Source organism: Micromesistius poutassou, assembly GCF_964030765.1.
Source record: "Micromesistius poutassou genome assembly, contig: SUPER_1_unloc_1, whole genome shotgun sequence".
Lineage (NCBI taxonomy): Eukaryota > Metazoa > Chordata > Actinopteri > Gadiformes > Gadidae > Micromesistius > Micromesistius poutassou.
Window position 1 is genome coordinate 1,251,892 of NW_028180643.1, and position 25,050 is coordinate 1,276,941.

The 25,050-nt window shown below is 40.2% G+C and overlaps 2 protein-coding genes across 2 annotated transcripts in view; both read left to right on the forward strand.

The window, feature by feature from the left end:
• LOC311338051 (NLR family CARD domain-containing protein 3-like) overlaps window positions 1-25,050 on the forward strand; it is a gene marked incomplete at its 3' end in the record, with an annotated part of 77,208 nt that overhangs the window by 17,833 nt on the left and 34,325 nt on the right. The window lies entirely within an intron of this gene.
• Window positions 16,738-18,565, forward strand: LOC311338034 (uncharacterized protein; the record flags this gene model as incomplete). Its single annotated transcript, XM_084488952.1, has 8 exons — window positions 16,738-16,950; window positions 17,060-17,153; window positions 17,248-17,315; window positions 17,440-17,688; window positions 17,813-17,872; window positions 17,994-18,140; window positions 18,249-18,314; window positions 18,467-18,565. Exons 1-8 carry the CDS (start codon window positions 16,765-16,767, stop codon window positions 18,563-18,565), a joined length of 969 nt encoding a protein of 322 aa, XP_084345078.1. The 5' UTR covers window positions 16,738-16,764.

Consider the following 25,050-nt stretch of genomic DNA (forward strand, 5'->3'; position numbering starts at 1 on the left):
AAACCACCCAAACCGTTTGAGATAGCTAGTGTTAGTGTTTTCCAGAGGTCCAGTTTAAAAGTAGAAGCAACGGTTAGCTCGAGTGTAAAGCGTAAAGCTTCACCGAGTGGGTGTTCATCAAAGAAGTTTAGGAAGGGTGATGATGATTCGGATGTTGTTTTTGTAGGTGATGTTTTGAGTAAAGGCCTCCAATTTAAGCCGCTTTCTGGGGAAGTTGTAGAAACTCTGTGCAATCAGTTAAATGTTGACTCAGAGGAGGCAGATCTAGTTTCTACACAAGTTGGTCCATTGGGTGCTCCTTGTAATAATGGGAAAATAGTCGGGGATGGTAATTGTTTCTTTAGAGCAGTTAGTCAGTCTGTGTGTGGTACACAAAAGAATCATAGGAAAATTAGACTAGCTGTAGTTAGGCATTTGAAAGCTAATGGTGGTGTTTTGAGAAGTGAGTATAGTTCGATGGAGGAATATCTCACAGTTTCAAAAATGGCGTATGTTGGTAGTTGGGCCACTGAAGTGGAGATTCAAGCAGCAGCAGATATGTTGGGAGTTAGTATTTTTACTTACTGTGGTGGTCGCTGGCTTGAATATAGTTGTAAGTTGGAGTCGTTGTCAGATCAGGGAATTTATTTAGAGAATTGTAACGGTAATCATTATGAGAATGTTGTTTGTGTTCATAAGCCAAACATGCAGTGTTGCTATGGGTATTGCAAAGGGGGTGGGTCTAGTTACAATCTCAGAAAACATAGGGCTTGTGCAGACAATTTAACTTCGGTTGCATCCTCAATTTCAGAAACTAAAGTAGACGTTATTGAACAAAATTTAATAAAACCGTGTATTACATCTCCGTCTAAGCATTTGTTAAATAAAAAATATTTACAACAAAGAAAAAAATATCAGAGAAACAGGCAAAAATTTCTAAAAAATATGCAAATAAATTATCAGAAAAAAAAATTGTACAAGGCAAAATTGCGAGAAATGAGTAAAACTAAATATCGTAATAATAAGTCTCACAGGGATAGAGTAAAGGTAATGAGTACGTCAAAATATCGTAATAATAAGTCTCACAGGGATAGAGTAAAGGTAATGAGTACGTCAAAATATCATAATAATAAGTCTCACAGGCAGAATGTGAAATCTATGAGTATAAGTAAATATCTTGAAAATCGTCAGCATAGGCAGCGTGTTGTTGCAGATAATAAATTGAGAAGGCAACATATAAAAGCAACATTGAATGATTTTGATTTAGTTATGCAGCACTTTTTGGCTAAAGTAAATGATGGCCCAGATTTCATCTGCTGTGTGTGTTTTAGAAAGTTGTTTAGGAATCAAGTTTCACCTTGTAGCATCAAGGATTATAGTAAAAGTGAAAAAATAACTGAAATTGCAGGAAAATGTATTAGTGAAGCATATTTGCATAAATGTAGTGCAGATTGTGTGTTGCCTTGTCAGTGGTTAGATACAGCTAGGGCAAAGTTGTGGATTTGTTCTAGCTGTCACCATAAAATTACTACAGGTCAAATGCCACCAGAGTGTGCTCTAAATAATTTGGAGACGTGTCACATTCCCCCAGAATTGGCATGCCTGAATAATTTAGAGCAACATTTAATCGCACTGCATATTCCGTTTATGAAGATACTAGCATTGCCTAAAGGTGGGCAAAATGGCGTCCATGGGCCTGTGACGTGTGTTCCTGCTAATATTGTGCAGACGAGCAATTTGCTACCACGTTCTGACATGGCCGGGTCTTTGTTACCCGTTAAATTGAAGCGAAAGCTCACATACAAAGGGCATTATGAGTACCAGTATGTTGATAGTATGCGCATCAAGCAGGCTTTGCAGTATCTTAAACGGAATAATGCACATTATAAGGATATAGAATTCAATGAAGTGTGGATAAATGACTTTTGTAGAGAACAAGAGAGTGTGGCAGTAGATGACATAGCAGTACATGGTAACGGAAACAATGCTGCCGAGGAAGATGAGCTTCTGCATGACAGACAACAGCATTGTATGTTTCAAGACACTTGTCTTATGCCTGTTGACATTGGTCAAGAAGCCCTTGATCAATATTTAGATAACATATTAAATTTGGCTCCAGCAGAGGGAAACAATCCTGTCAAGTTGTTGTCTGATCATTCAAATGAAGCAAAATGTTTCCCGGTGTTGTTTCCGACAGGATCTGCGACGTATCATGACGGCAGACCTGACCGCCTAACTTTGTGCCGTTATTTTAATAATCGGATTTTACATGCAGATGGTAGGTTTGCACAAAATGTAGATTACATATTTTTTGCTCAGTACATGTCTGAGGTTCAGCAAGTAGTGTCAAATGTCTCAATAGCATTGCGGAAGGGGAAAGGAGGGCAATTTAGAAAGATTAGCACTAGTGTATTGAATGATGAGGAACAGTTGAAGCAGTTGTTGCATTTTGACGATGGGTATCGTTTTCTTAAACCTATTAGAGGTACCCCATCATTTTGGCAGGGTGTGCAGCGTGATTTGTTGGCTTGTGTCCGTCAGCTGGGTATCCCGACGTGGTTTTGTTCGTTTTCTTCTGCCGACATGCGGTGGAAGAATCTTTTGAGTAGTATTTTGAAGCAGGAAGGTAGGACGGAGACGGCCGAAGAGCTGGAGTGGGCAGATAGGTGTGAGCTTTTGAGGCGTAATCCGGTTACTGCGGCGAGGATGTTTGATTTTAGGTGGCATTGTTTTCTGAAAGAGGTTTTGATGTCTCCGTCTAACCCTATTGGGAAAATTAAGGATTACTTCTATAGGGTTGAATTCCAGCAGCGTGGTTCACCACATGTTCACTGCCTGTTTTGGATCGAAAATGCACCAATAATTGATAGAAATACAGATGAAGAGGTAATTCAATTTATAGATAATTACGTAACATGTGAATTACCCGCACAGGATGAGACACTATTGGACATAGTTTCATCCGTGCAAAAGCATTCCAAACGGCATTCAAAAACATGTAAGAAAAATGCAACTGTTTGTCGTTTTAATTTCCCTAAGCCTCCGTCTGCGAGAACTTTTATATCTCGCCCGCCTATTGAGGAGGAGGAGGACAAAACATGCACATGTCAAGAAGACGGGGCACTGACATTGTCAGAATGTGCATGTCAAATTAGGAAACGGACTAAATTGGAACAAAAAAAAATGGCAGTGCGCACTATAACCAAAATAAAAGAGGCCCTTTCAGATGACAATCTCAGTTTTGACAGTGTAGAGCAGTTGTTTGATCATTTACAGGTAGACCAAAGGGTGTTTGAGTTGGCGTATGGTATTTGTGCTAGGAAGACGAGTGTTGTTTTGAGCAGGGAAACTAGTGAGGTTTGGATCAATCAATATAGCAAACCGGTCTTAAAATGTTGGAATGCGAATATTGATATCCAGTATGTGGTAGACGCGTATGCGTGTGTAGTGTACATTATTTCTTATATTTCCAAGGCGGAGCGTGAGATAGGATTGTTGTTAGGGAATGCGCAGAGGGAATCTGCTAAGGATAGGAATAGTAGTGCAAAGGATGCCCTTAAAAAGTTAGGAAGTGTGTATTTGCATAATAGAGATGTGTGTGCCCAAGAGTCTGTGTACAGGTTGACAGGAATGCATTTGAGGGAGTGTTCGAGGAAGGTTGTATTTGTTCCAGTTGGGGAGAGTAGTGTTAGAATGAGTTTGCCTTTATCAGTGTTAAAACGGAAGGCATCATCCAATGACCTTAGCACAGAGGACATGTGGATGACTAGTCTTGTGGATAGGTATAGGAATAGGCCAAGAGGTAGTGTGTTTGAGGACATGTGTATGGCTTTGTTTGCCTCGGAGTACCGCATATTGAGTAAATCGGAGCGGTCTCCCAACAGGATAGAACTGGAAAACAATTGTGGATTCATTCTGAAAAGAACGCATTCCGAACCTGCAGTTATTCGTTATGCGCGCTTTTCAGAAACAAAGAATCCAGAATTGTTTTACCAGAGTGTTATGCAGTTGTTTTTACCCTTTCGTTTAGATGTGCACCTGAGGCCAGCAGGTTTTGAAACATTTGAAGAGTTTCATAGTCGTGGTCATGTTAGATTGAGTGATGGATTGTTGTATTTAGTGAAGTCGATAGTGGATTCGAATCGCAGGGGGTTTGAAATGAATGCTGAGGAGTTAGATGACATAAGGAATTCGGTAGATAGTGATGTGGTTTTAGAGGACGCCTGGGGTGAGCTCTGCCCGGAGCAAGAGCAGGAGCGTTTAGAGTGTTTGGAAGAGCGTAGGGAGACTGAAGAAGCTTCAGATGGGCCTGTAGAATTTATTCCGGATTTAGCGGTTAATAGCAGACAAGTTGGTGATTTGGAGAAGAGACAGAATGTACTGTGCAGGAGTGATGGCTTGGCGTTGATTAGATCTCTTAATGAGACCCAGCTCTCTGTCTTTTACCGGATTAGGCAGTGGTGTTTGAGTAAGGTGAATGGAGATAAGGTAGCAGCGTTGCAGGTTTTTGTCACAGGTGGTGCAGGGACCGGTAAAAGCCACTTAATAAGAGCTGTGCAGTACGAGGCACTGAGGTTGTTGTCACGAGGCTGTCGAAATCCGGACGACGTTTGCGTTTTGCTAACCGCTCCTACGGGGATAGCTGCACACAATTTACACGCAGGTACTATTCACAGTTCATTTAGCATTGGTAAAGATGTGCGGTTGCCTTACATTCCACTGGGTGAGGCGAAGCTCAATTCTTTGCGTGCTAAATATATTAGCTTGCAGATTTTGATAATCGACGAAATTTCCATGGTTGATCATAACCTATTGGCCTACGTCCATGGACGTTTAAGACAAATTAAACAGTCTGGTGACTATTCCCCGTTTGGAAACGTTAGCATAATTGCAGTTGGGGATTTTTATCAGTTGCCTCCAGTGAAAGGGAAAGCATTGTATTCAGAGGATGTTGGTGTCGGTTTGTGGACTCATTTTCAGGTAGTGGAACTGAAAACTGTTGTCCGTCAGAAAGATGGTGTTTTTGCAGATTTGTTGAACAGGGTTAGATGTCGTGTGAAAGGGACCCCCATGCTGTCTTCGGACATTAAATTATTAAGGCGTTGCGAAACTGGTGAAGTGAGCTCAGCTTTACACATTTTCCCAACGAACCGGCAAGTAAATGAGCATAACATTCAACAGTTATTCAAGAGTTGTCCCGCATATGTTACGATCGAAGCAAAAGATTTTGTAACTAGCAAGAAAACAGGCAAGCTTGAGCTGAGGGAAGGACATCATACCCTATCATACAGTACATGTCTGCAAGAGACCCTGCTTTTGGGAGTGGGTGCTCGTGTCATGCTGCTGAAAAATCTGGATTGCGATGACGGTTTAGTGAATGGTGTGTGTGGAATAGTCACACACATCGTTTATCCACCTAATGATGATAGGTTCCCAAAGACCATTTACGTAAAGTTTGATGATCATCAAATTGGAACCAAAAGGAGGAATTGCTCTTCATTTTCCTCTGCTGTTGAAATGCTCTCCACAGGCATTGAAGCAGAAGAGGAAAGAGTTACCAAACACGGTGGATCGCGCCGGCAATTTCCAATAAGGCTTGCCTGGGCTTGTACAGTCCATAAAGTACAAGGACTTACTGTAGATAAAGCGGTAGTTTCGCTAAAGAAAATCTTTGCAGCTGGTCAAGCATATGTGGCTCTAAGTCGCGTTAGAGAATATTCGGGTTTAGTTATTCAGGACTTTAACGAGAAAGCAATATATTGCAAAGACACAATTCAGGATGCAATTGCAACCATGCCTCCCTTCTTGGTCACTAATATTCCAGGTAGTAATTTCACTACACCACCATTTAATGTGTTTTTGATGAATGTGCAAAGTTTGACTCGACATGTGACAGATTTGGCTTTGTGTACACAGCATCTGCAGCTTAACTGTATTGCTGTTACTGAAACATGGTTGCCGGCAGCTTCCTCATTGGAAACTGTACGACTGGATGGTTATGCTTTTCACAACCATCCAAGGAGTCTGTCGTACGATAGCAGCAACTCCTTATTCAAAGAAATTCAAGACCAACAACATGGTGGAGTTGGCATGTATAGTGCAGACAATTTGGCGTACAGTATTATCCAGGTACCAACTGTAAATTTAGAATGTTTGGTTTACCACTGCACTACACAGGATATATTAATGGCAGTTATTTATCGCCCACCATCATATACCATGACATTGTTCAAAGAAAACCTTGACAAAGTACTTGATTGGCTAAATCACCAAAGTACCACAATTGCTGTCATGGGAGATTTCAATGACGACATTTTGAAATCATCAACTGTCTGCAAATTCATGATCGATAAAGGATTCATCCAAATAGTCAAACAAGCTACAACTGAAAAAGGCACATTAATTGATCATGTGTATGTGAAAACATCACATTATGATGTACAGGCTGTTGTCGTGCCGACATATTTCAGTGACCATGAAGGGATTCTATGTTCATTTACATCTAGGCGTTTAGAGCAGGGACTACTTGAATAACTGTTAATGTGAATGAAGTAAGGATTAATTAATTTATTTATTTGTATGAATTTATTTATTTGTATGAATGTATTTATTTGTATGAATGTATTTATTTGTATGAATGTATTTATTTGTATGAATTTATTTATTTATTTGTATGAATTTATTTATTTATTTGTATGAATTTATTTATTTATGGATTATGAAATGCGAATGAATAAATGAAATTATGACTTATGAATTACATAAATGCGAATAAAATACGGAAATTATGGCTTATGAATTGCGTTAGTGCGAATAAAATAATGAAATTATGGCTTATGAATTACGTAAATGCGAATAAAAAACGGAAATTATTGCTTATTAATTACTTTAATGCGAATAAAATAATGAAATTATGGCTTATGAATTACGTTAATGCGAATAAAATAAAGAAATTATTGCTTATGAATTACGTTAATGTGAGTAAAATAATTTAATCATGGCTTATTAACTATGTAAATGTGAATAAAAAACGGAAATTATTGCTCATTAATTACTTTAATGCTAATAAAATAATGAAATTATGGCTTATGAATTACGTAAATGCGAATAAAATACGGAAATTATGTCTTGTGAAATACTTAAATGCGAATGAAATTATGGCTTATGAATTACGTTAATGCGAATAAAATAATGAAATTATGGCTTATGAATTACGTTAATGCGAATAAAATACGGAAATTATGGCTTATGAATTACATTAATGGGAATAAAATTATGGCTAATGAATTACGTTACTGCGAATAAAATAATGAAATTATGGCTTATGAATTACATTAATGCGAATAAAATAATGAAATTATGGCTTATTAATTATGTTAATGCGAATAAAAAACGGAAATTATTTCTTATTAATTACTTTAATGCGAATAAAATAATGAAATGATGGCTTACGAATTATGTTAATGCGAATAAAATACGGAAATTATGTCTTATGAATTACGTTAATGCGAATAAAATAAAGAAATTATTGCTTATGAATTACGTTAATGCGAGTAAAATAATTTAATCATGGCTTATTAATTATGTAAATGTGAATAAAAAACGGAAATTATTTCTTATGAATTACGTTAATGCGAGTAAAATAATTTAATCATGGCTAATTATGTAAATGTGAATAAAAAACGGAAATTATTTCTTATTAATTACTTTAATGCGAATAAAATAATGAAATTATGGCTTACGAATTATGTTAATGCGAATAAAATACGGAAATTATGGCTTATGAATTACGTTAATGCGAATAAAATATGGAAATTATGGCTTATGAATTACTTTAATGCGATTAAATTAATGAAATTATGGTTTATTAATTACTTTAATGCAAATTAATTAATTAAATTATGGCTTATGAATTACATTAATGTGAATAAAATACGGAAATTATGGCTTATGAATTACATTAATGGGAATAAAATATGAAAATTATGGTTTATGAATGACTTTAATGCGAATGAAATTATGGCTTATGAATTACGTTAATGTGAATAAATGAATGAAATTATGGCTTATGAATTAAATTAATGGGAATAAAATTATGGCTAATGAATTACGTTACTGCGAATAAAATACAGAAATTATGGCTTATGAATTACGTTAACGGGAATAAAATACGAAAATTATGGCTCGTGAATTACGTTAATATGAATTTAAAAAAAGAAATTATGGCTTATGAATTATCTTAATGAAAATAAAATAATGAAATCATGCTTTATGAATTATTGTAATGTAAAATCATGAAACTGAATTATCTTAATGTGAATCAAATCATGAAATAATAATGTCTGTAATAAGCCCTATGTTTTCTGAGATAGTGGGGAGATGGATGGAGAAGAATGAGTGTAGGTGGTGTAAGGTCGGTGGAGGTGCTGAGGTGAGGCATTGATCCAAGGGTATGGTGGTTGTTGTTGATGAGGAGGTTGTATAGAGGTGAGGGGAGAGAGTCCTGGGGTTTGGTGGTATTGTGGAGTAGGGAGAAAAGTGACTTGGAGTTGTATTGATTGGCAGTGATTAAGCTGGAGTAGTGGTGTTTTTTGGTGCAGGAAATTGAGTCGTTATAGTGTAAGATGTGGTTATTGTACATTCCTTTGTGTATAGTGAGAGCAGTTTTTCTATAGAGTTGTTGAAGTTGTGGCGAGGCGTGGTGTTTTAGAGATGGAGTGTGTGGAATAGTGTCATGTTGCTGTCATCCATTGTGTTTTATGAATGTTTATATATAATGTATATATGTTTTATTAATTATGTAAATGTAAATGAAATGATGTTTTATGAATTATATATTTTGTTGTATTGCATGTTAAATATCAAAGGGTTTCGTTTCTGCATTGGCTACAGCATTTGTAACTTTAAAAAAAAATTGATAATTATTTATATTATACAAGTTATTAATAACTGCAGACATTAAAGTAATCTATATTAAATATCCCAAAAGAAATGCAACTATGGCATATTTAGAATTGTAAACACTTAAATGCTATTGCCGATGCAGTTTTTGCTTTACCTTTCATGTATTATCAAAAAGCAAAAAGACACTAGTAATGGTACTCCTGGTTTACTGGGATGGGGTTCGATTCCCTGTGGTGTCCTGCTGATTGTTTTTACATAACCATGTATGACCATGAAGGGATTCCATGTTCATTTACATCTAGGATGTTGCTGACATCCATTGTGTTTTATGAATGTTTATATATTATGTTTATATCATGTTTTATGAATTATGTTAATGTCAATGAAATGATGTTTTATGAATTATATATAGGTTATTGTACTGCATGTTAAATATCAAAGGGTTTCGTTTCTGCATTGGCAACAGCATTTGTAACTAAAAAAAGTATTGATAATCATTGATATCTGCAGACATTAAAGTAAGATATATAAAATATCCCAAAATAAATGCAACTATGGCATATTTAGAATTGTAAACACTTAAATGCTATTGCTGATGCAGTTTTTGCTTTACCTTTCATGTATTATCAAAAAGCAAAAAGACACTAGTAATGGTACTCCTGGTTTACTGGGATGGGGTTCGATTCCCTGTGGTGTCCTGCTGATTGTTTTTACATAAACATGTATGACCATGAAGGGATTCTATGTTCATTTACATCTAGGAGTTTAGAACAGGGACATTGATAATGTGCATGTCATATGTGTTTTATGAATTATGTTAATGTGAATAAAATGATGAAACTAATAAAAGTTCTTGCATGCTGTTTGCTGTTGGTCATGCTGGTTTGGCTTCTTTCTATCATGATAACATTAAATGTTATAATATGCATGTTTTTTATAGGTTCTTCTACTGCACGTTAAATATCATCAAAGGGTTTTGTTTCTGCATTGGCAACAGCATTTGAAACAAAAAAAAGTATTGATAATCATTTATATTTTACAACAGTTATTAACGAGGTCCCGTTCATCACTGCGAGCAGTTTTAATTTTAATTTTTTGCGAATTCATGTAATCTGTAGAAGCAGATGAGATACATTCCCTAGGAGGAGTTTGTTGAAATACAAGGCGAAAAAGTGAAAAAATTCCATGAAAAACGGCCAACTTTGAAGGCACGCCACGGACACACCCTTCAACGTACAGGCACAAATAACACGGCGTTGGTTGAGCCCCATTTTATGACTGTACTGACCAATTGTGAAGCAGATCTGATAAATTCCCTAGGAGGAGTTCGTTCAAGTACAAGGCGAAAAAAGCGAAAATAAGAGCACGGAATTCAAAACGGCCAACTTTGAAGGCACGCCACGGACACGCCCATCAACGTACAGTCACAAATAACACGGCGTTGGTTGAGCCCCATTTTCTGACTGTACTGACCAATTGTGAAGCAGATCCGATAAATTCCCTAGGAGGAGTTCGTTCAAGTACAAGGCGAAAAAAGCGAAAATAAGAGCACGGAATTCAAAACGGCCAACTTTGAAGGCACGCCACGGACACGCCCATCAACGTACAGTCACAAATAACACGGCGTTGGTTGAGCCCCATTTTCTGACTGTACTGACCAATTGTGAAGCAGATCCGATAAATTCCCTAGGAGGAGTTCGTTCAAGTACAAGGCGAAAAAAGCGCAAATAAGACCACCGAATTCAAAACGGCCAAATTTGATGGCACGCCACGGACACGCCCTTCAACGTACAGTCACAAATAACACGGCGTTGGTTGAGCTCCATTTTTTGACTGTACTGACCAATTGTGAAGCAGATCCGATAAATTCCCTAGGAGGAGTTCGTTCAAATACAAGGCGAAAAAGTGAAATTTGCCGCCGAGAGTGAAAATGAAAAAAAGCAAATTTCCGACTTCCGGTAGGTTTTGGGGCATGGGTCCAAGAGGCTTTTCTGTAGGTATTGTCATGTTGTACGTGCATACCGAGTTTCATACATATTGGTGAAACGTGGCGCAGGGGCTGCTTTTTAAAGTTCCTGTAGGGGGCGCTACAAACATGACAACCACGATTTTTGGTATGTGAGCTACAGGCAACAGTCTACACGTGTCCTGTGAATTTCATATTCATAACTATTACGGTCTCCGCAGTGTGATTTACCCTCCTCTGGCGGCCATGTTGTTTTTCCAATCGACGTCATTTTACTTGAGCAGTTAGAACTTTGGTCCCCAAAGGCCACTGAGTTGGTCCCGCTCAAATCAAACATTGCGTCTATGAACTGTGGCAATTTTAGTAACAGGCCACGCCCATTTTGAAGCCACGCCCCATAATTTTTTTTTTTTACTCTATCTTGTTCAGAATTTGATTCTGAACAACTTTTGTATCTGGGTGAACATCATACGAGTCCAACTTGATGTTGATATGAGCAATTAAAGATTTTAGCGTTTTTAACCACACACCTTTTGGCTCATGGGTGCTTTAAACTTTATTGTACAGAGTAATCCTTATGGCAGATTGAAGATAATGGGCCATAGATGATATGTGCCAAAGGATTTTTGTCAAAGTCGAAAAACCTGGGATCCTTGGGGAATTTGCTGTTTTTAACAAAATTCAAAATGGCGGAAAATCTGGCAACCCGGAAATTTTCAGTTCAAGAGACTTTTTTGTTCATCATGAGGATTTGCATGTGTGTGCAAAGTTTCATGAGTGTAGGTCAAACCGGTGACGCGTGCTGCTAGTGCGAAGTTAGCACTTTTGAACAGTTGGTATAGCGCCACCTTGGGGCGAATGTGAATTTGACGGCTAGAATATGAAATTTTTCACCAGTCCCCACAAATGCACCAAGTAAAATTGGCTTTTCGTATATGTTCAGGGGGGGAAAAATGCAGTCAAAGAGGCTTAAAAATAATAATAATTAAAAGTGTGCTTCTTTAAAAGTGTGCTTGTTTAAAAGTGTGCTTCTTTAAAAGTGTGCTTCTTTAAAACTACAATTCTTTAAAGCTGTGCTTCATTAAAACTGCACGCAGTGATGAACGGGACCTCGTACCGGCTTGCGGCCGCGTCACGTGCCGTCGTAACATGTGCACACTTGTCAGCGCACATGTTACAACGGCACGTGACGCGGCCGCAAGCCGGTGCTCGGTCCCGTTCATCACTGCCCGCTGTTTTAATTTTAATGTATCGCGAACTTATGTAATTTTAATTTTTTGTGAACTTATGTAATCTGTAGAAGCATATGAGATAAATTTCCTAGGAGGAGTTTGTTGAAATGTGAAAGGTGAAAAAGTGACAATATTCCATTGAAAACGGGTAAATTTGACGGCACGCCACGGATACGCCCTTCAACGTACAGTCACAAATAACACAGCGTTGGTTGAGCACCATTTTTTGACTGTACTGACCAATTGTGAAGCAGATCCGATAAATACCCTAGGAGGATTTTGTTTAAATACAAGGTGAAAAAAGCGAAAATAAGCCACCAAATTCTAAACGGCCAGTCACAAATAACACAGCGTTGGTTGAGCACCATTTTTTGACTGTACTGACCAATTGTGAAGCAGATCCGATAAATTCCCTAGGAGGAGTTTGTTCAAATACAAGGTGAAAAAAGCGAAAATAAGCCAACAAATTTTAAACGGCCAGTCACAAATAACACGGCGTTGGTTGAGCACCATTTTTTGACTGTACTGACTAATTGTGAAGCAGATTCGATATATTCCCTAGGAGGAGTTTGTTGAAATACAAGGCGCAAAAGTGAACTTTGCCGCCCAAAGTGAAAAATACAAATGCAATTAGCCGACTTCTGGTGGGTTTTGGGGCATGGGCTTTTCTGTAGGTATTGCCACGTTATACCTGCCCACCGATTTTCATACATATTGGTGAAACGTGGCGCAGGGGCTGCTTTTTAAAGTTCCTGTAGGGGCCGCTACAAACATGACAAATACGAATTTTGGTATGTGAGCTAAAGGCACCAGTTTACACGTGTCCTGTGAATTTCATATTCATAACTATTACGGTCTTTGCTGAGTGATTTTGAGCCTCTGGCTGCGCACAGTGATGAACGGGACCTCGCACCGGCTTGCGGCCGCGTCACGTGCCGTTGTAACATGTGCGCTGACAAGTGTGCACATGTTACGACGGCACGTGACGCGGCCGCAAGCCGGTACGAGGTCCCGTTCATCACTGCGTGCAGTTTTAATGAAGCACAGCTTTAAAGAATTGTAGTTTTAAAGAAGCACACTTTTAAAGAAGCACACTTTTAAACAAGCACACTTTTAAAGAAGCACACTTTTAAAGAAGCACATTTTTAAAGAAGCACACTTTTAAAGAAGCACACTTTTAAAAAAAGCACATTTTTAAAAATTTTCGCGAATTGATGTAATTCCAGTTTTGCCTCAGTCCCTAACAAGATGTCGGAGTACGAGGTCCCGTTCATCACTGCGCGCAGTTTTAATGAAGCACAGCTTTAAAGAATTGCAGTTTTAAAGAAGCACACTTTTAAAGAAGCGCATTTTTAAAAATTTTCGCGAATTGATGTAATTCCAGTTTTGCCTCAGTCCCTAACAAGATCTCGGAGCACTGTGCAGCTGTGTATTGTGTGTATGTATTGTGTATCAGTGGCGTTACTAGGCTGTTTGAAAACAATTCAACTTTCCGACGGTCCTTGAACGTCCCCCGTTTACCGCACGACAACAGAGCAACAGGTGAGTCGACGATTCACCATGACGTCACACTATGTTCTTCGTTTTTTGACTATGTGTCTATGTTTACAGCCGGCTGGTTGGCTTCAGGTCAGTGGTAGCCACTCGCGTTCTGCCACCCGAAAGTGTCGGTACGGCTATTGTTTACTAAATCAACTTTCCGACGGTCTTTGAACGCCCCCCGTTCACCGCACGACAGCAACAAGCAACACGTGAGTCAGTACACTTCAGCTGTCGGACTCAGTGTGACAACCGGACTTGCTTGTGTGTGTGTTTCACAAGTTATATTTATATAATATATAATATATAATATATAATATATATATATATATTGTGGCAACCCCGCGCTGTCTGGCGTGGACGAACAGCGCCAGCACCCCGAGCGGCTCCGGGAGATAGGCTACGTGCCATGGAGGGCTCATCCAGCAAACCAGGGCAATCGGGGACATTGGGATCACCTGGGGGAGCAAGACGGCAGAGGGGTTTTAAGGACCGGGCACGTTGGAGACGAGGAGTAAGTCGAGTGGAAGACAGTCGGGGTAAGGCACCGATATCCACATAGCGCACTGACGCTGGAACTTTTCTCCCACAGCGCTGAGCGGGGGGGGAAGCCGGGAGCGAGAGCCACGCCACCCTCCCGGACGGACCCGATTCGGAGACGCTTTCCCTTGTTGTTTGGCCCGCTGGGGAATAACCTGTGTTGCTTTATGATTCTCCTTTTTTTGTGAGTTGCATGAAATAAAAACGGTTGCACTGCAACCCTGTTTGTGCGTGTGATTTGAGAACCCCCCCGCCGACTATCGGAGTTGCCAGAATATATATATTATGTAGGCTATGTGTGTATTTATATATAGCCTAATCATATGTTAATTGTTTCTTCAACATATTAAAATAGCTGATTTTACTCGCCCTGTTTCTGCTTCTCTATCATATTTATAGTGTGTGATTTGCTAAACAGCTATCATAGACATTCTAAAGAGTAGACGTCGCATTGGCTCATATATGTATACTGACTAGATATCATAGATAGACGTCGATGGGACAGAAGACCGACATTCATTCATTCAGGTGGGTGGTTAGGCCGCCCCAAGATGGAGGTGGCATTGACGTATTATGTTCCACTGGCTAGAGTTTAGTTTAGTATTTTTTATTATTATTGTGTCATGCATCAGCATGCCCAGCCCACAAGGGCTAACAAGACACCATTATAAAACAGACAGACCAAAAACCAAAATTAGATGCTAAACAATACTAAGATTAACGATATAAACCATCCTGACTACAAATGCGGCCACCGTCTCAGAGCGGAAGTACTACGAGTCGCGGAGCAGCATACACAAGAAGGTGGACAGCGCGAAAACAAGAGCTTGTTGACAGTTTTGTGATTGGCTTATTTGAATCCCTGTGTCGTGATTGGCTGATGTTGTGCTGCGATTGGCTGTTGTGATTCAAATGTGTGTGACGCCAGGTAGGCTATAAAACGATTGTCCGAACGGCAGTTGTCGCCTTCTTTGAGACTCAGAGCTTCGGAGCTGTGTTTTATTGCAAGGTTTAGAGCGATTGTGCGAAATATTTCTACACAGAGATATTTCAATCGAGAGAGTGTGCTTGATAGTTTAATACCTTTTCAGGTATACTATCACTACTATTAGTACTACTAGTAGTATTCTATCTATCTATTCTATCTATCTATTCTATCCATCTATTCTATCTATCTATCTATTCTCTATCTATCTATCGATTTACTTGGACGCTTGATCCTCCTTGGAACGACGGTGAGTTTATTTACTTCATTTATCATTCCATTTAAACGTGTGGTAGTAAAGATGCAAGTATGTTTCATTACACGTTTCATTCGCTTTTTCTAATCTTATTCTGTTTATATGTCTTTAGATGCCTCGCGGCAAGTCGTACCGTCTCTCTCAGGCGGCCAAGAGGAGAGAGGCAGCCCTACGTCCCGTCGACGTGGAACTGTCGTTTGACCGTCCCGAGTTTGTTGCACGTAAGTAGGGAGTTGGTTTTTTTTTGTAAATGAGGTCAATATTTGTGTAATCTAGATGAGTAATATTATTACTAATATAGTATATACTATATTTAAGCAATAGATCACGCCAGGCTGTGGTATACGGTCATTATACCACAGTTAAGGGGCGTTGTCCATCCCGCCGCGCAGCGGAGGGACGGCAACCCCCTTCACTCTGGTGATTTTGCTACCTAGTGGTTCTGCGCATGCGCATGACGACACTAGTGATCCGCGGTGTAGTATTGGTGTAAAATATACATACTGTACCCCTTAACTCTCCAATAAAGACGTTATAATACAGTATCAGAGTCTATAGAATCATGCTACCCTATCAAAAAGTGTTTGGTAGTGTATTTAATCTGTTGTCCGACTGCCTCTATCAAGCGATGCTCCCACTACAGAAACATGTTATTTTACACCACTACTCACTCCATGTACACTGTAAGAATACTGGGAGCATATTTTGATACTGTATTATAACGTCTTTATTGGAGATTTCAGGGGTACAGTATGTGTATTTTACACCCAATACTCAATACTACCGAGCAGTTCACTCACCGTGTGCCTATTGCTTTACAACATTTCCAGCCTATCCAGCAATCAACATGGTTTTAGGCTTCAGTGAACTATTCTATTGCTTTTATATATAAATAAACAACAGTTCAAGTTAGGCGCGGAGTGATACTGAACTCTGTAAACCGAACGGGCGTCATAGCTGTGTGTATATGCTCAATATACAACAGTTGGGAACCAATCAGATTGCTTGATTTAAGCCACCCGTTTTATAAATACTAATATACTTCTTTCTGTGAATAGGCCGTGGTACAGGGACACGCCGCCGTGTGACCCAGTACCCGGTGTCTGTGTCAGGCAAGACACACAAGCTCTTCGTTCCTGCGCATTCGGCTGATAAGAAGGTAATTGATTGTTTAAGAATGTGTTAATAATTTTTAACACATTTTTAATTTTTTTTTTTTTTTTTTTTTTTTTTAATTGAAAAACATGATTTCTAAATAGGTTTTTCTATCTTTCAGTTTGTTCTTATCATAGGGGATTCCCATCTGCGCCCCTTTGCCGATGGAACGGTCGGGATTTCCAAGGGAAGGCTTTCCTTTGGGATCATGACGACCCCTGGGGCCAGCGCGTCTCATCTTAGGACGGAGCTGGTCCACGCTACGCTACCCCGGACACCTGATGCAGTCTGCATCCTGGCCCCCGGTAACAACCTGACCACCAGCACTACTCATGAATTGGCTGGTCAAGAGTTTGGGAAGCTCTTGATTAGTGCAAGTCAGCGTTGGCAGAATGTAAGTAATTTAGTTGATTGTGTGTATTTTGTTCAGTTCTTAAAATGCGTTAATGACGTGTTGCAGTACAGCGTACATGTGTTTAAATGGAATGTCATTGTCTTTCAAGGTTTTTGTCGTGGATTTCGTTCCACGCCTGAGTGTCGCTCCAGAGCTGCAGGAGCACATGAGCCGGGAGTTTCGTTCTGTGGCCAAGTCCATGGGTATGTTTCAAACAGATGTTTATGTTACATGCTTACTTTATTTGTCGATATATGTAAGTATATGAATGATTTATATATATTTATCATTTCTTAGGTATGGCGTACTACTCGACGTTCGAACACTTCCCCTTCAGCGACCTGAATCTCTGGGTCAGGGATAGTGTAAGTAGCATATACTGTGTGCAAAGAAGGTTGATGATTTACACTCATTTGTAGTTGAATTGATAGTATTATTTATTGAAAGTTGATGTTATTGTTAGTGAGTGTATTATTCTATCCTTTTCAGGTTCACTTGAGCGACGAGGCTGGCATGGGCATTTTTGCCGAGTTGCTGTGGCATGCTGCCTACACGCAACTGGACGTGCCAGTGCCGGCGCCAGCACCAAAGGCGCCGGATGTTCCCGTGCCTGTGCCAGCACCGGCACAGGCGCGACCAGCATCGCCGGGTCCAATCACCCCTCCAAGGGTGATTGTGAGGGATTCTCCCTCTTCTCCCCCCTGCGATGTCTGGATGGAAGTGGTGAACGGCAAGAAGGTAATATTGGCATACAGTACTTGTGTTTTTCCCCACTCATATTTGCAAAATAGTTGATGGTTGAAATTCAAAAATGTTCACCATGCATTCATTTTAATCAAATAATTGTTATTTGTCATTGCAGAGGATCCAATCTGCGGATCAGCTCTTCAGGCCCTCAAAGAGACGTGTGGTTCGGCATCAGGTTTGTAGTATATATTGTAACGTTAATTGTTAACATATGTATATCGATTTGTATATCTGTGCACATTGATTTACTCAATAGCAATTGTGACTAATATTCTGTTTCTGTGTTTATTTCGCAGGAGGACGGACGTGCCATCGTGCTGAAGGATTGTTTCATCCCACTCAATCCTGTCCACTTCAGCACCGCCATGTTGGCTGCGATGGACGCCGTGGTTCCAGCTCATCTTTCGAGCCCTGACTGCCCAGCCGTTCCACAACACACAAAGGTAAGTTGAAAATGTGACGTTTTGATTGAGGTCTTTTAAAACTGTATTGTCTCCCTTAAAACACTCCTTTTATATGTTCTAAAAGTGTGTTTGATTTTCTTTAATCAGACACGGTGTGTGGTGGAGCGACGTCCGAAACGTGTGGCCTGCAAGAGGAGACCTGCATTGTGCCAGGTTTGTCTTTATTTCATTAATGTAATCACTGAATTGCGCAGTACAAATGGTAGGCACAGATAATGCAATAGTTTCTTTGCTTTACTTGTTTAGTACTTTGGCAAGTATTGAAAACAATTAAGAAAATACATGGTTTTGTTTCGTGTAAACAGGTCAAGGCGGCACCCAGCGTTGGGGTGTCTCCCAGGCTGACACGTGGCATCGTTGTGGACGTGGTTGCAGAGGAGGAGGTTAGTACGCTTTATCCTTAATCAGTTTAATTCTATGTGCATGTACATATTGTGTAATACACATAGCAAATTATTGCTATGACTAGCAAGTTCTCTCAAATGCAATAATGACACTTTTGTTCATGTATTTTCTTTAGGGGGATTCGACTGCTAGTGCTGTGGCTGCGGCCGTGTGGGAGGAGCCATCACCTACCACTGCTGCGGAGGAGGTTGGTACACTATTCTAAATCAGATCAAACAAATTGTTCCAAATTATTGTATATGATTAGCAAGTTCTCTCAAATGCGATAATGACACTTTTGTTAATGTATTTTCTTAATTATTTTAGGGGGACGCGACTCCGAGTGCTGTGACGGTGCCGGAGGGGGAGGAGGTCAGCAGAAGATTCATCCAAAGTAAGGTTGACGCTAACCCTCCCTCTTGCAGGTGTGGCGAGCGAAAGCCACAGGCTGTTGTGTCTGGTAGTGTAGTTAGAGGTGGTGGTAGTGGGAAAGTGTCGGCGACAACGACTGACGTGTCAATTGCGTGCAGTGTTGTCGCCGCACTTAAACATGTCATTGCCCCTGTTTGTACATGGGGTGCGCGAGATGTCGATAGTGTTTGTTTAGAAGGTGAGAAGTTGGCTAGTTCTGTAGGTACATCAAGTAGGGATAGTGGCTTTGATAGTGATCTGTGCGAGTTCTTGAAACAGCACAGTGTTTTTGGCAGAAAGTGGAAAGTAGCCATTGGTCCATCAGTCTACAGAGGTTTCGGCTCAGACGACTCTGTGTTCTTCGAAAAGCTACAGGAACCTTTGTTGACTGATGGATTGTGTCTCTTGAACCTGCACGGTGCGGTGAGTGTTGTCATTGAGCACAATGGTTACTTTGTTGTAGTTGATTGTAGTAGTTGTGACGTATCTGGTTTTCCATGTGGTATTGGTAGGTCTGTAGCAGTTTTTAACACGTGCCTGGCCGACCTGATGTTACATATTCAAAGTCTTAAGAAGTCTTTGGGTGCAGAGTGGTATGCCATTAGCAGCCTGTCTGTGGGGGTAGATTCAGACATTGACAGTGCGACATTGCTCGTAGATGTTGATGTCACAACCGTAGTTGAGGGTGGCAGTTCACAGAGTAAATCGAGTTCTGTCAGGGGATCTTTCCATCAGGGAGATTGTCGGTTTCGCCACGCTGGCGTTCAGTGTATGGCTATCAGTTTGGTAGCCATAGCAAAACACTCCATTGATGGCGTGTTTTCGTGGCAGACAGACAATCTCGACAAGGTGGTTTTTTTGGGGGATCAACTTTACAATCGGTTGAGGGCCAGCAATGTCACCAGCGATGATTCGCCACTGCTTAGTGTTCCTGATTTGCCCCTACACTCTGTTATCGATGGACACGCTTTCGACTTTGAATATGGGGAACATGTTTGTGGCCATGTTGATGTGGTGACAGGTGAGCTGATTGATTGTGGTTTTGTCATCAGTCTCAGATCTGGTTTGTTAAAGATGTTGGTAAAGTATCAGACGTGTTTTCTTACATTAGGTGGTAGTACATGTGCAGTCATTAGTCAAGGTGGACGTTTTGCTATTGTAGATTCGCATGCACGCAGTGCAGATGGGATGGTGGACGGGGAAGGGAAGAGTGTTGTACTGTATTTCACGTGCTTAGATGATGTTTTTGAGCACATTTGCAAGTTAGCGACAGGATTAAAACCACCCAAACCGTTTGAGATAGCTAGTGTTAGTGTTTTCCAGAGGTCCAGTTTAAAAGTAGAACCAACGGTTAGCTCGAGTGTAAAGCGTAAAGCTTCACCGAGTGGGTGTTCATCAAAGAAGTTTAGGAAGGGTGATGATGATTCGGATGTTGTTTTTGTAGGTGATGTTTTGAGTAAAGGCCTCCAGTTTAAGCCGCTTTCTGGGGAAGTTGTAGAAACTCTGTGCAATCAGTTAAATGTTGACTCAGAGGAGGCAGATCTAGTTTCTACACAAGTTGGTCCATTGGGTGCTCCTTGTAAAAATGGGAAAATAGTCGGGGATGGTAATTGTTTCTTTAGAGCAGTTAGTCAGTCTGTGTGTGGTACACAAAAGAATCATAGGAAAATTAGACTAGCTGTAGTTAGGCATTTGAAAGCTAATGGTGGTGTTTTGAGAAGTGAGTATAGTTCGATGGAGGAATATCTCACAGTCTCAAAAATGGCGTATGTTGGTAGTTGGGCCACTGAAGTGGAGATTCAAGCAGCAGCAGATATGTTGGGAGTTAGTATTTTTACTTACTGTGGTGGTCGCTGGCTTGAATATAGTTGTAAGTTGGAGTTGTTGTCAGATCAGGGAATTTACTTAGAGAATTGTAACGGTAATCATTATGAGAATGTGGTTTGTGTTCAGAAGCCAAACATGCAGTGTTGCTATGGGTATTGCAAAGGGGGTGGGTCTAGTTACAATCTCAGAAAACATAGGGCTTGTGCAGACAATTTAACTTCGGTCGCATCCTCAATTTTAGAAGCTAAAGTAGACATTATTGAACAAAATGTAAAATCGGTAAAAGCTAAATCCATAAGTAGGTCTAACCATTTTGTAAATCTAAATAAATTAAGAATAAGAATGAAATATCAGGAAAACAGGCAAAAATTTCTAGAAAAGAAGAAAATGAAATATCAGGAAAAAAGTTGGTACAAGGCAAAATTGAGAGAAATGAGTAAAAGTAAATATCGGAAAATTAAGACTCATAGGGACACAAAAAAGGAAATGAGTAAAACTAAATATCGGAAAAATAGGTCTTTCAGGGACACAGTAAAGTTAATGAGTATGTCAAAATATCTTAAAAATAAGTCTTTCAGGGACACAGTAAAGGAAATTAGCAAAACGAAATATCGGAAAAATAAGTCTCATAGGCAGAATGTGATATCCAAGAGTAGTAATAAATATCATGGTAATTGTCAGCATAGGCAGCGTGTTGTTGCAGATAATAAATTGAGAAGGCAACATATAAAAGCAACATTGAATGATTTTGATTTAGTTATGCAGCAGTTTTTGGCTAAAGTAAATGATGGCCCGGATTTCATCTGCTGTGTGTGTTTTAGAAAGTTGTTTAGGAATCAAGTTTCACCTTGTAGCATCAAGGATTATAGTAAAAGTGAAAAAATAACTGAAATTGCAGGAAAATGTATTAGTGAAGCATATTTGCATAAATGTAGTGCAGATTGTGTGTTGCCTTGTCAGTGGTTAGATACAGCTAGGGCAAAGTTGTGGATTTGTTCTAGCTGTCACCATAAAATTACTACCGGTCAAATGCCACCAGAGTGTGCTCTAAATAATTTGGAGACGTGTCACATTCCCCCAGAATTGGCATGCCTGAATAATTTAGAGCAACATTTAATTGCACTGCATATTCCGTTTATGAAGATACTAGCATTGCCTAAAGGTGGGCAAAATGGCGTCCATGGGCCTGTGACGTGTGTTCCTGCTAATATTGTGCAGACGAGCAATTTGCTACCACGTTCTGACATGGCTGGGTCTTTGTTACCCGTTAAATTGAAGCGAAAGCTCACATACAAAGGGCATTATGAGTACCAGTATGTTGATAGTATGCGCATCAAGCAGGCTTTGCAGTATCTTAAACGGAATAATGCACATTATAAGGATATAGAATTCAATGAAGTGTGGATAAATGACTTTTGTAGAGAACAAGAGAGTGTGGCAGTAGATGACATAGCAGTACATGGTAATGGAAACAATGCTGCCGAGGAAGATGAGCTTCTGCATGACAGACAACAGCATTGTATGTTTCAAGACACTTGTCTTATGCCTGTTGACATTGGTCAAGAAGCCCTTGATCAATATTTAGATAACATATTAAATTTGGCTCCAGCAGAGGGAAACAATCCTGTCAAGTTGTTGTCTGATCATTCAAATGAAGCAAAATGTTTCCCGGTGTTGTTTCCGACAGGATCTGCGACGTACCACGACGGCAGACCTGACCGCCTAACTTTGTGCCGTTATTTTAATAATCGTATTTTACATGCAGATGGTAGGTTTGCACAAAATGTAGATTACATATTTTTTGCTCAGTACATGTCTGAGGTTCAGCAAGTAGTGTCAAATGTCTCCATAGCATTGCGGAAGGGGAAAGGAGGGCAATTTAGAAAGATAAGCACTAGTGTATTGAATGATGAGGAACAGTTGAAGCAGTTGTTGCATTTTGACGATGGGTATCGTTTCCTTAAACCTATTAGAGGTACCCCATCATTTTGGCAGGGCGTGCAGCGTGATTTGTTAGCTTGTGTCCGTCAGCTGGGTATCCCGACGTGGTTTTGTTCTTTTTCTTCTGCCGACATGCGGTGGAAGAATCTTTTGACTAGCATTTTGAAGCAGGAAGGTAGGACGGAGACGGCCGAAGAGCTGGAGTGGGCAGATAGGTGTGAGCTTTTGAGGCGTAATCCGGTTACTGCGGCGAGGATGTTTGATTTTAGGTGGCATTGTTTTCTGAAAGAGGTTTTGATGTCTCCGTCTAACCCTATTGGGAAAATTAAGGATTACTTCTATAGGGTTGAATTCCAGCAGCGTGGTTCACCACATGTTCACTGCCTGTTTTGGATCGAAAATGCACCAATAATTGATAGAAATACAGATGAAGAGGTAATTCAATTTATAGATAATTACGTAACATGTGAATTACCCGCACAGGATGAGACACTATTGGACATAGTTTCATCCGTGCAAAAGCATTCCAAACGGCATTCAAAAACATGTAAGAAAAATGGAACTGTTTGTCGTTTTAATTTCCCTAAGCCTCCGTCTGCGAGAACTTTTATATCTCGCCCGCCTATTGAGGAGGAGGAGGAGGACAAAACATGCACATGTCAAGAAGACGGGGCACTGACATTGTCAGAATGTGCATGTCAAATTAGGAAACTGACTAAATTGGAACAAAAAAAAATGGCAGTGCGCACTATAACCAAAATAAAAGAGGCCCTTTCAGATGACAATCTCAGTTTTGACAGTGTAGAGCAGTTGTTTGATCATTTACAGGTAGACCAAAGGGTGTTTGAGTTGGCGTATGGTATTTGTGCTAGGAAGACGAGTGTTGTTTTGAGCAGGGAAACTAGTGAGGTTTGGATCAATCAATATAGCAAACCGGTCTTAAAATGTTGGAATGCGAATATTGATATCCAGTATGTGGTAGACGCGTATGCGTGTGTAGTGTACATTATTTCTTATATTTCCAAGGCGGAGCGTGAGATAGGATTGTTGTTAGGGAATGCGCAGAGGGAATCTGCTAAGGATAGGAATAGTAGTGCTAAGGATGCCCTTAAAAAGTTAGGAAGTGTGTATTTGCATAATAGAGATGTGTGTGCCCAAGAGTCTGTGTATAGGTTGACAGGAATGCATTTGAGGGAGTGTTCGAGGAAGGTTGTATTTGTTCCAGTTGGGGAGAGTAGTGTTAGAATGAGTTTGCCTTTATCAGTGTTAAAACGGAAGGCATCATCCAATGACCTTAGCACAGAGGACATGTGGATGACTAGTCTTGTGGATAGGTATAGGAATAGGCCAAGAGGTAGTTTGTTTGATGACATGTGTATGGCGACATTTGCCTCGGAGTACCGCATATTGAGTAAATCGGAGCGGTCTCCCAACAGGATAGAACTGGAAAACAATTGTGGATTCATTCTGAAAAGAACGCATTCCGAACCTGCAGTTATTCGTTATGCGCGCTTTTCAGAAACAAAGAATCCAGAATTGTTTTACCAGAGTGTTATGCAGTTGTTTTTACCCTTTCGTTTAGATGTGCACCTGAGGCCAGCAGGTTTTGAAACATTTGAAGAGTTTCATAGTCGTGGTCATGTTAGATTGAGTGATGGATTGTTGTATTCAGTGAAGTCGATAGTGGATTTGAATCGCAGGAGGTTTGAAATTAATGCTGAGGAGTTAGATGACATACGGAATTCGGTAGACAGTGATGTGGTTTTAGAGGATGCCTGGGGTGAGCTCTGCCCGGAGCAAGAGCAGGAGCGTTTAGAGTGTTTGGAAGAGCGTAGGGAGACTGAAGAAGCTTCAGATGGGCCTGTAGAATATATTCCGGATTTAGCGGTTAATAGCAGACAAGTTGGTGATTTGGAGAAGAGACAGAATGTACTGTGCAGGAGTGATGGCTTGGCGTTGATTAGATCTCTTAATGAGACCCAGCTCTCTGTCTTTTACCGGATTAGGCAGTGGTGTTTGAGTAAGGTGAATGGAGATAAGGTAGCAGCGTTGCAGGTTTTTGTCACAGGTGGTGCAGGGACCGGTAAAAGCCACTTAATAAGAGCTGTGCAGTACGAGGCAATGAGGTTGTTGTCACGAGGTTGTCGCAATCCGGACGATGTTTGCGTTTTGCTAACCGCTCCTACGGGGATAGCTGCACACAATTTACACGCAGGTACTATTCACAGTTCATTTAGCATTGGTAAAGATGTGCGGTTGCCTTACATTCCACTGGGTGAGGCGAAGCTCAATTCTTTGCGTGCTAAATATAGTAGCTTGCAGATTT